This window comes from Gracilinanus agilis, chromosome 2 (genome assembly GCF_016433145.1).
Source record: "Gracilinanus agilis isolate LMUSP501 chromosome 2, AgileGrace, whole genome shotgun sequence".
Classification (NCBI taxonomy): Eukaryota; Metazoa; Chordata; class Mammalia; order Didelphimorphia; family Didelphidae; genus Gracilinanus; species Gracilinanus agilis.
Genome location: NC_058131.1, coordinates 710547146 through 710559253, shown reverse-complemented (window position 1 = coordinate 710559253; position 12108 = coordinate 710547146). Strand labels below are relative to the sequence as shown.

General features: G+C 45.8%; 1 protein-coding gene across 1 annotated transcript in view; it reads left to right on the top strand.

Moving 5' to 3' along the window:
* Positions 1-12108, top strand: part of BICC1 (BicC family RNA binding protein 1) — a 228461-nt gene that overhangs the window by 35771 nt on the left and 180582 nt on the right. Inside the window, exon 2 of the mRNA XM_044659220.1 lies at positions 11258-11304. Coding sequence (XP_044515155.1) covers positions 11258-11304 — 47 coding nt within the window. The remainder of the gene's footprint in view (positions 1-11257; positions 11305-12108) is intronic.

Sequence of the window (12108 nt, the reverse complement as noted above, 5' to 3'; positions counted from 1 at the left end):
TACTTTCTGTCATACTTTGTGCACTTGTTATCCTGCTAATCTCTGAAGGAGATACAGAGTTTATAGAAGATGCTCTCCTTGCCCTCCAAGAGATTACAGCATAATGTAATGTAACACAATTCCTAATTAAAAAACAAACAATTTTATTTTCTCTTAGAATCAATACTGTGTATTGGTTCTAAGGTAGAAGAGTCAGTGGTGAGGGCTAGGCAGTGGGGGTTTAAGTGACTTGCCCAGGATCCCACAGTTAGAAGTGTCTGAGACCAGATTTGAGCCCAGGACCTCCCATCTTTAGGCTTGGTTTTCAATTCACCAAACCCCTTAGCTTACCCCAACAAAATAAGTAAGTGTATCAGACAATGGCAGAGCTAAATACAAGGTGAAGTTCAAAGGAGAAGGTTGTGGTGGACAGAAAGGGTCAGTGAAGACTTCCTGGAGGCAGTAGCTTTTGATTGTCTTTAGAGGGTGGGTAGAAATTCAGTAGTCACAGAAGGGAGGGGAAAAAGCCTTCTAGGCAGAGCAAATAAACTGTACTTGGTGGAGGAGCAAAGAGCAGTACAGTATCTCCAGGGACATGGAGATATGGAAAGGAGCCATGTGAGGTGGAATGAAAGATCCTAGGGTGGTGCGGTATTTAGGACAGCCTTGAATGCCAGGAACAGGGGCCTAGGGAGCCGCTGAAGGCTGTCAAAGGAGTTACTTCAAAGGAATAACACGATGGAACATTTGTAGGGGCTTTGTGAAGGGTGGAGTTGGGAAGACCTGTTAGGAGGCAATTGCAGTAATTCAAACACCTGCTAACGAGGACCCATAGGGAGGCCATGGCGATGGAGAGGAGGCCATTGAGACCCCACGCAATTGAATTTGCCCTAGTGACAGGTAGATGGCAGAGCCAGGATCTGAACCAGTCCTTTGACTTGTGATAGGAAAGGCATCGTGGAGGTGTGATTGGCAGGAATGGATTGTGTAGAAGGAAATGAACAGGTGAACCCAAAGCTTTGGACATAGGACACCTGGGAAGTGATGGTGCCCTCGGCAGGTCTAGTGGTGTCAGAAGGATGACTGGGGAGAAGCGGAATTCTGCTCATTGAGTCGAAGGCCTTCTGGAGATTTGCTGCAGACAAGTGGGAGATATGAACTCGGAAGAGAGGTCAAGGCTGGTGCTGGAGATTTGGGAATCATCAGCCTCTGTGGAGGCCAAAACCTGGTGATGAATGAGATAGTCAAACGAGAGTGTATGGAGGGACTGGGAAGAGGTGCTTGACTGGAAAATTGCATACACCTGGAAGCCAGGGATTCGATTTTCATATTTTCATTCTCAGAACTTTGCCCAGTGCCTTACATAGGCTCTTCATAACTGTCAAGATTGAATTAAGCTGATGCTTACTTACCTGGGTGACCTTGGGTGCATCAAATCATCTCCTTGAGCCTCAGTTTCTTAATCTGTGAAATGAGGAGGTTGGGCTACATGTCCTCTGAGGTAAAATGAGGGCTTTGGACTAGATGACCTCTGAGATCCCTTATAGCCCTGTGATTCTCTGAATTGAATTCCCATGATGGTGGTAGAGGGGCTCTCAAGCTAGAAGAAGACATTTGGGAGGATGGAATTTGAAAAGGACGACCCCTCTGCAAGAATCTCTCTGGCACCGCTCTGTCTTGACAGTCTTCATTCTTAGAGGACTTAGTTGCCTTGTGTTCTCGCATGGACCAGAGCTGAGCCTGCTTCAGGTTTCATTCCTGAAAGTCATAAGTGACTGTTCTGCTTTGAGGAAGCCTTATTTCATCCATCCCTTTGAATGACGCTGGAAAGACTGAACTGGGTTAAGCTTTGGAATCTGCTGCTTCCAACCTTTGTGACTTCGGGCAAATTCTCCTTTTTAGTAAACCCCATTTCTCCACGTCTTTAGCTGAATCTCCTTTCAGTGCTGTGGGCCAGGCTGTCTGGGAAGTTCTCTGGAAATAGTTAATGGAGTGAACCGTCTGACATACTTCTTTGGGGGGAGTTAGGGATTATATGGATTAAATCACTAAAACATGGAGCTGTTTTGAATCCTGAGAGGAATATCTTTTTGGAAACGGGCTACTCAGATCATTACATTTATCATGTGGCTACCCTTGGGGAACATGGCGAACCCGTCGCTTTCATGTGGCTGAGTATCCTGGAGGCAGGCTGGGCTGTGAAGTCCATCAGGAGGCAGACCCTTCTTGCATCATGGTGGACCTGAGCATCTTTGAGCATTTTGGCAGGCAGCTGGCTCACCTCCTTCCCTTTAGAGAGGAAGACCCGGGGTCCCAGAGAGGAAGGGAAACGTCACCTTGAAGCATTGTTTTTTTTCATCACTTAGTATTCAGTTTTCTCTGCTGTGAGACAAGATCCATGATTTCATAAGTGTAGGGAATTCCCAATGTGGAAACTTTCTCCGCCCATCCAGATGAACAACTTCTCTGTAATTTAAAATCTCAGAGAGTTGCTCGGGAGCCCTAAGAGTTTCAGTATAGCCATGATCACACCCAGAATCAGTGCTTGAACCCAGGCGCCCCCGGCTATCCATCTCCTATGCCACAAGGACTCCCCTAGGATCCTGTAGAGGGAAGTGGAGAAGGGGAAAGACCGTGCAGGTGCCAGTTTAATTCAGTAAGCATTTATTAAGCACTAACTGTGTGGCAGGTACTGTGCTAGGTGCTGGGGCTCATAGGATCTTGGAGCTGGAGGGGAGTACAGAGACCCCCTAGTCAAACCTTCCCTTTTTACAGATGAAAAAACTGAGGTCCGGAGGGTTTAGGTAACAGGTCCCACAGCTAATAAATAAATAAATAAATGGGTTCTGAACCCTGTTCCTCTGATTCCAGAGCTAGTGTGTCCTTTTTACTGTACTATGATGAATAGAATAATTACTTTGAGTCTACTGGAGGGAAGCAACATGTCCACCAGTGGCTTGGTAGAAGGAAGCAGAGGACCTGGGGTCAAATCCTACCTTTGATGCTATCTGTATGACTTTGGAGAAATCTCTTATCCTCCCTGAGTCTCAGTTTCCTCCTCTGTAAAATCGGCAGGGTTAGATTAGAAACTCTGACTTTCTTGCCCACTGTAGCTAAGACCCGATTAGTAAAAACAAAGTGCATACACTGGAAATCCAAAGAAATCCGTCCCCTCCATTTTTGTACTGAATGGATGTTCCTTGACCATGCTCTTTGAAGATCTTTGTTGTAACAGAAAACAGCTCCCAGTCCAGAGGACCTTCAAGCAGAAGTTTCCATGTGACCTCAGGGGAATTGCCAAGTGAAGCTTTTTTCTCAATTTAACAATTCAGCAAACTCTCCGTGCCACTGGGGGCGGCGGGAGGGGAGGTAATAGTTTACACCTGTTTTAACTTCTTGCTGTTTTTATTGGCCAGGTCCTTCACTATCCCATAATTCTCATGAAGGAAAAAAATATGAAATGAAATATGGGGCAGACCTGGAGGAATGACAATAAACATTAAAAACTGAATTATTCACTGTAAAATCTGAAATGCTTAAGCAGCAGATTTGGACAGCCATGTTTCGGTAGTATTGAAGTGATTTATTACTGGAGTCAGAGGGATAGGACGACTGCTTGTATTGGCAGGGGTGGACCACGGAGCCTCCATTTGAGCTATTCAGTTTTGGACCATCAGAACCAAGCCTGGGACAGGCAGACAGCAAAAACACCCACCCCAGTTGAAGTGGGTCATTTGGATGTGGGAGGAGATGGATGAGAAGCCAGCCATCTCTGAGACGGGAAGCCTGGCACGGCCGGCTGTAATCTGCTAACAGATAAAACTTGGGGCCTCGGGATTCAATCCGACTTGAGAAGGTCGGGGAGTGTTATGGATTCAAGTATGGGCTGGCTCAGAAACAGGCAACGTTTCTCCCTCCAAACACAATGAAAAGCAAAACCTTTCGACTAAACGATACTATCGTACCTCGTATTTTTCCTTGCAATCTAACTTGTTGCCAACTGGCCCCACACACAGGTCTTGCTTTTGAACATTCCTGGCTGGCAGGAAGCTTCCAGACCCATTTCTTGCCACTGTCTCCTCCGTGCCTAGCCCAGTGCCTGATCAGTTGGATGGAATGTTGATCAGGAGACAGGAAAATGCTTGGCCTTTCTTCGGCGACCCAAAGAACATCTCTTTGGAGCTGCTAAATGGAATCCAGAGCTGCTTCATTGGATGGTAGTAGTGTAGCCTAGTGGGAGGCTCCGGTCCTGGGGCTGTCACTTTACTAGCTGGGTGGTCTCGGCTTAATCTTTTCACCTCTGGACATCAGTTTTCTCGGGGTTAGATCTGACAACCTCTAACGTCCATTGCAGTTAGACCTCTCTCTTCCCATAAAGTCCTCACCTGGGGCTGGAGATGCAGAGAATTAGATTCTAGTCTCATTCTGCCTCTAATTTACCACGTAATCCAGCACAAATGACTCCACCTTCCCTAGGAAGCTTTCCCCAACCTCTCCTACTTCTAGTGCTTCCCCTGTCCTTTATTTTCCTATTTACTCAGTGTATGGCTTGCTCTGTAGAGCTCCGTTTGTATGTCGTTTCCCTCACTGGTCCTTGAGGCCAGGGGCCTTCTTTTGTCCATTTTTGTAACTCCAGGGCTTGGAACAGTGCCTGGCACACGGTAGGGGCTTAGTAGATATTGACCGATTGATAAAATGAGAAGGATCAACAAGTTCCCCCAAGGAATGGATTTTGAGCTGGAAGGAAATTTGGAAGACACACAGGCACAGCCGTAGCCCCATCGTATCGATGAGGGTACCAGGATTCAAAGAGGTGGCACGATCTGGTCATTTTCTGATAGGTAAAAAGTGGCAAAGCTGAGTTTTTAACTTGGGTGCCTCCATTCCTATTGATCAAGTTGATTTAACTCAGCTTTCCTTTAAGAACCCATATATCCCATGCAATAGAACCCTAACCCTAATAACGACTACGAATAATCCTGACTTTCGTGGCACGTCACGGTTTGCAAAGCTCTTTACCAATATCTCATTTTATCTTTACAACAACCCTGAGAGGTAGGTGCCATTATTAACTTCATTTTACAGATGAGAAGACTGAGGCAGAGGTTAAGCGAGTTACCTAGTATCTGATGTGCGATTTGACCCCTGTCTTTCTGACTCCTGGTCTAGGGCTCTGTGGTGCCACCGATAAGCACAAAGTCTTCAAAAGCAAAAAGGAAATGGTCGTTCCCTCTTGGCGTTTCCATTTTACTGGGAGGGAAACAATGTGTAAACAGAGAAGTAAATACAAAATATATAGAAAATGATAGAAAGTATTAAAAAACCCAGAATTTATTTCGATAGCCCAGCCCCTTCGTCCCCTCCCCATGCCCGATCCATGTACCTTGTACCATGTCTTTTGTTTTTCCATTTTCCAGTTAATTTTCTGGAGGTGAACATTCAGAAGTCATTCTTCAAATAGTAAATCCGTCGCTGTAGATGATGTTCTTGTTTCATTCTTCATTGTCTCGTGTAGTTCTTTCTAAGTTAAAAAAAAAATCAATCTGCTCATCCTTTCTTATGGGGCAGTAGCATTCCATTACAATGATGTACCGCAGTTTGTTTAGCCATTTCCCAGGAACCTAGAGGTTCTTTTCCTTTTTCCTGGATCTCTTTGGGAAACAGGCCCAGCAGTGAGATCGGAGATGGGATGTGTTTGAGGAATAGTTCTTAATCCATTTTGAAAAGAAAAGCATGTGACTTCATGAAAAAAAAAAAGCTGCCACTTTTAAAGCCTGTGTGATAAGTAGGCAGCATGGTGTAGTATAAAGGATGCTGGTTCTAGAGTCACAGGATATGGGTTCAAATCACACTTCTGATACCTCGCTGTATGACCTGGGCAAATTATTTAACTCATCCACCAAATGGGAGGTTGGACTAGATGGTCTCTGAGGATTTGCATTTCCAAGGAGCCCCGTGTTTCCTGACATACTCTGCCTCCTCCACCTCTCTAGGGGACTTTTCATGAACAGGGGCAGTTCATTTCCTTTTGGGGAGATAAACTTTCTTTAGAGCACGGAATTCTGGGGAGCCCGAGACCTGGCATTTACCAGTCACCTGGCTCTGGAGGGCAGAGGGTCGGTGGAGAGGGGCAGCTGGTCTCTTTGTGAAGTCTCTGGGTTGGGGGAGCTGGGGAGAGTTGGAGAGCCAAGAGGGACTTATGGCCTGCTTTGTGGCACCGTCCCACTTACGCTACTCCCAGGTCAGGTCAGGATCCTGCTTGTGCTGGCAGGGCTGGTTTCCTCCATCCCTGGCGGCCCCTCCTCCCTCGCCATTCATGGAAAGCAGGAAAGTGGTTCAGCTGGTGACAGCTTGTGGCTGCCATCTTGGAACTGGGACCCAAGGAGGCCAGCCAAGGAAAGGGGCAGTGTCCAGATGGAGGTGGCCCTGGGCCCTCTGGGGGTGAGGGAGTAGCCAATAGGGAGCCCCCACAATTGATTAAGTTCCTGTTATGTGGCCTGGGCTGAGCCAGGTGCTAAGACCTCTAAAAGAGGAGTTTGTCTTCTAAATGGGCTGCTCAGTTCTTGGATTGGGAATTGAATCACATTTATAGCCTCCATTTTAGAATCAATACGAAGTATAAGGTTTCAAGGCAGAAAAGCAACGAGGGCTAGGCAGTGGAGGTTAAGTGACTTGCCCAGGGTCATCGAGCCAGAAAGTGATCTGAATCCAGGTCCTCCAGATTCCAGGCCTTTCGCATCTCTCAGGTGTTTCAGAAAGGAAAGGTGCTGGGAATGAGTAGAAGAGCAGACTTCAGTTCTGCTTCTAAGGGTTTATTACCCTCGGAACCCAGGCAAGGCATTTCATCTCTCTTTATTTTTGGCAATCGATTTTAATAATTTAAGACATTTTAATAATTTAAGAAAACAATATTTTAGTTTTTCCCTCAATGACATGGAAAAGCGGTTTTAAAGAATTTCAATGAAAACTTTTAAAATTTAAATTAAATTAAAATTTAAGGGAGAGAGCTATATACATTTTTTAATTCAAAACCTTTTTTAAGAACAATTTTGAGCCAAATCCTCCCCCTCCCTCTCCCCCTCCCTTCCCCCCTCTCTCTCGGCGAGCAATCTGATATGGATTTTGCCTGTGCTATAATCAGTAAACATTTACCAAACACCTAGTCTGTGCCAGACACTATGCTGGGTGCTGGAAATGCTGAGGCAACATAGACGGAGTCCTTGCCCTCAGGAAGCCTGTGCTGTAGGAATGGACGGCACAGAGGATGTCTGGGTGTCTGCAGAGCTTCTAGGTGAATATACACATTTCCATAGCCATACCAGACGGCAGGGGACCTCGGAGGAGGGGAACCAGCAAGATGCCCTCCGCAGGTCCCTGGCTCTGCCTCTGGCATCTCCTTTGCCCAAGGCCAGGGGCTCCCTCTCTCCCCACTGAGTAATTCTGTGAGTTTGTTTTGTTCCCCAAGCCGGGGCTGTGCATTGGGTTGTTTGTTTTCTAAATCTGTTTTCTGTTTTCTGCCCAGCTCAGGCCGAAGGTCTGCTTGCCTTGTAACCTCTCTGATTCAGGCCATTTTCCCGTTCTATAAATGAAGGAAACTGAGGTTCATGGTCTCATGGCTAAGTTAAGTTCCAGAGCTAAAACTCAGTCCCTGTTTTCCTCCTTCCAAGTTCAGGGCTTGCCCCAGAGAGCTGCCCCTCTCTGCTTTGTGTAAGGTCTGAGAGTAATGATGAGAGACTAAACTTTTGTCTATAGGGCCCCACGTATTCCTCTGGGCAAGTTAAGGCCCAGATATGAAACAGAGATTTTGTTTGCCCCAATGAATGCCCTCTCCTTTATTTTCTCCGGGTAGTTTGGTGAGGAGGTGCCAGTGCTGAACTTGGACTTGTGAGGTCTTTGTTGAAGTCCTACCTACGAATCACTAACCTGCTGGGTCACCAGAAGCAAGCTTACCTCCCAGTGCCTCAGTTTCCTCATCTGTTAAAATGGAGATAAATCTTGTTGTGCTCACTGGGCACGACTGTTTTGAAGTTCAAATGAGAGAATGTATATAAAATACTCTACAAACTTGAGAGTGCTATATAAATGCTGGTTATTATAATTTGCTGTTCAGTCATTTTCAGTTGTATCCAATCCCATTTGGAGTTTTCTTGGCAGAGATCCTAGAGTAGGTTGCCATTCCTTTTTCAACTCATTTTATAGATCAGGAAACTGAGGCCATGGGGTTAAATGACTTTTCCAGGGTCAACCAGCTAGTAAGTTCATAAGGCTCAATTTGAACTTGAGCCTTCCTGATTCCACATACAGTATTCTATCTACTGTTAGTTGCCCTTGATTATAATAAGAGTAATAACAACAACAACAATAATAATAATATGATGATGATGATAATGATATTCTCATCTAGGTTACTAGAGCTCAAACAGAAATGAGGGAGAAGCCACTGTCTTGCTACTATTCTTTCCAGTTTAATGCTCTGCAGGCTTCTGACCATCATCAATATTATTATTATTATTTTTTTAATTTTAAACCCTTAACTTCTGTGTATTGGCTCATAGGTGGAAGAGTGGTCAGGGTAGGCAATGGGGGTCAAGTGACTTGCCCAGGATCACGCAGCTGGGAAGTGTCTGAGGCCAGATTTGAACCTAGGACCTCCCATCTCTAGGCCTGGCCTTCAATCCACTGAGCTACCCAGCTGCCCCCAATATTATTTTTTTTTGACCCAGAGGACTATGAGCTCAGGGGCATTAAAATTCTGAGAGCTCTTCTTTAGAGATTAGGAGCTTTCTAGGGTTGGGGGGAGACAGAGAGAGAGAGATAAATAACTAGATAGACAGAGAGTCAGAGACAGTCAGAGACACAGAGAGATCCTCCCCCCTCCCCTTTTTTCTGGGACCTTGCTTCTCCTCTGGGTGGCTGGTGTGGCGAGCCAGTGTTGCTTCTCCCTTTCCCTCCTTCTGCCTGTCCTTGTCAATACATGCTTCTCCCTTTGCAGCTCCAGAGCATCTCTTCTGGGGCTTTGCCTCGGGTAGAGACCAGAGGAGGTACCTAATCTGGGCTCTTCTGCCCCGGTCAGGCTCTCATCACCTCTGGCTTCTTTCTTCTTTATTTCCTCTAATCCTGGCAGGCTCCCTGAATTATACCAACCACCATTTAGATCTGTTCCTTTCTCGTATTTGAGGGCTAGGGAAAGAACTTGGAGGTCTTCTTGCCTGACCTCATTTTATAAAGGAGCAAAATAAAATGGATGTTGCTTATTAGTATTGAGTAGGGAAAGAAGGGAAGACAGTTTTGGTCCAATATCTGGTTATGGAATCTCAGAAGCTTTGCGTTGGAAGAGATGGCTGGAGGCTGGGAGACAGTGTCCATGTCCATCTAGTTTAAGTCTCTTATTTCACTGATGGAGACATTGGGCCAAGGACTTGCCTAAAATCAGATAGGTTGCAGAGGCTGGACTTGAAAGGACATCTGGCTTACCTCTTTCCTGCATAGGATTTCCTTCTACAACTCAACTAACAAATAAGTGGTCTTCTTTTTTGGGTATTATTTTTTTTAAAACTTATCTTCCATCTTAGAAACAATACTGTATATTGGTTCCAAGTCAGAAGGGTGGTAAGGCCTAGGTGATGGGGGATAAGTGACTTGGCCAAGGTCTTACATCCAGGAAGTGTCTGAAGGAATATTCTTTTTAAAAATAGCTTTTAAATCTGGCCTCAGACACTTCCCAGCTGTGTGACCCTGGGCAAGTCACTTGACCCCCATTGCCTACCCTTACCACTCTTCTACCTTGGAGCCAATACACAGAAGTTAAGGGTTTAAAATAAAAAAAAAATTAAAAAAAAATCTATTTATAAAAAAAAATAGCTTTTATTGTTATTCATTCTCCACTGTCTCTCTTCCCTTGACCCCATTCCCAAGAGCCATCCCTTTATTATGAAAGAATTTTTAAAAAGAAGATAACGTTTAGCCAAATTAGCCAACATCTTGAAAACCTTTTGCCATCCCCTGGAGTTACATGACATTAGATGATATTACATCCCCGTTGACCCTCACCTCTGTTAAGAAGTAGGAGAAGATACCTTCTCTCTCCGTGCTTGGCCACTATAGTTTTGCAACATTCAATTGTTGCAAACACATTGAATTGTTTTTTTTTTTTTAAACCCTTGTACTTCGGTGTATTGTCTCATAGGTGGAAGAGTGGTAAGGGTGGGCCATGGGGGTCAAGTGACTTGCCCAGGGTCACACAGCTGGGAAGTGGCTGAGGCCGGGTTTGAACCCAGGACCTCCCGTCTCTAGGCCTGACTCTCACTCCACTGCACATTGAATTGTTTTGTCGGTTAGTAACCATTTAGTACTGTGTGCCAGGCGTTGCGCCAAGGGCTGGGGATACAGATAGAGCCAAAATGCAGGCAGTCCCTGCCCTCGAGGAGGAGGCCGCCTCTATTGGGAGGGAGGAGAGAACTCCCAACAGGGAGCTGCTGGTGGTGAGGTCTAGATCTAGGAGAGGAATGAAGGATGACCAGCTTGGGGCCTTTCCTCCCAGTGGAGATTCTGGGGGGACTCACTAATGGGAGGAGGAAGCTCCAGACTGAAAAGCCTTGAGTGGGGGAGGAAGGGAAGAACTGGGAATTCCAGGGCAAAGGAATCTGAGGGAATTCTGAGGGATCCTAAGCAGAGCGAGCTCTGGCCAGTGGTGAGGTCCAGATCATTAGTTGCTGCAGCTGTCCGAGGAGATTGTGGTGTCCTTGGCGGAGGCCCACAGCGTGTGCTGGCTAATTGGGGTGTTTTGTTGTTGTTCGTTATTATCTGCTTTGATAGTCATAATTGATTGTTTGGATATTTATAGTTGTTTTTGAGGCCAGACTCGTCCGTGTACATAAACAGATCTGGGAGACCCTTAGTAGAAGCAGAAATAAAATAATGTGACTAGGCTACAAATGGAAACGAATGAGTCATAAATAACAATACTAGTAAAATACGCTTCTATGACTTTTGAAAGTTTGCAAAGTGCTTTGCATTCGTGGCCCCATTCCATTCTCCCCACAAGCTTGGGAGGTCGGTGCCGTTGGTATTATTTCATGGATGAAGCAACGAGGGATGAGGGAGGCCAAAGTCTCTTCGAGTTGCCAGTGCGAGAGGCAGATTTGAACCTGGCCTGCCCGTGTCTAAGTCTAGCGCTCTCGCCATGCCCGCCCTGGGTTGCTTTTGTAAGTAATAAACATAAATGGGTTGATTGAAAAAAGGAATGATTTCAAGTGACTTTATTCCTTTGTATTTACAGCTGCCGCTGAAGGAAAAGGCAAGAGTGGAGAGGACTTTTTTCAGAAGGTGAGTACGCTTTCTCTCCTTTTGACCTCAGAGGTCACTCACTGGAGCTCGGATTCTGCCCGAAGCCCCTTAAAGTGGATTTCTGTAACTCTGGGCTTTACAGTGTAAGAAGACTGTTCTGGGAGGAGCCAGCTAGGTCAGAGGAAATGAGAGCTGGGCAGTCGGGGTTATTGGGATGAGAGAAATCCCCTAGTTCAGTGATGGGCAAACTTTTTAAAGAGGGGGCCAAAGGAAAGGAAACGCTCCTCTGTCAGTCTGCTTCTAAGGCAACTCTTTCGAAGTTTCATTTTATCGTATCCTACTCATTGCATTTGTCAGATTAGGAATAATGTTGCCCGGATAGAACATTTCAGGGGGCCGCATCTGACCCGCGGGTCATAGTTTGCCCCTCACTGCCCTAGTTCAGCTCTGGACTGCCCTGTTTGATGAATGGCTAAGTCTGTTGGGTTGGTCGGGGATGTGAACGAGCTCCTCGCCACTGTTGGCATAAGGAGAGGAAGCAAAAACCATGTTGGTGAGTCTTCTCTTCACCACAACTCCTGGGGCCATATTGGAGAGAGGCCCTGGGCCATGGAGAGGATTTCCACTCCGTTAAATTGTCCAACTTGAGCTGAGTTGCTACAGAATTTTGTTTTATTCATTCCCTACTTAAGAACTCCTCCTTATTTGGTCTTTTAGGGCTGAATATTGCATTTGATGGTGGTTCCCCTTAGTAGGATGTAGAAATAAGATGTTGGGTGATGGATGGTGTTTCTGTGACACATGGAAATTAGAAATGGAAAGGGCCCTTCCTGAAACCCTAGG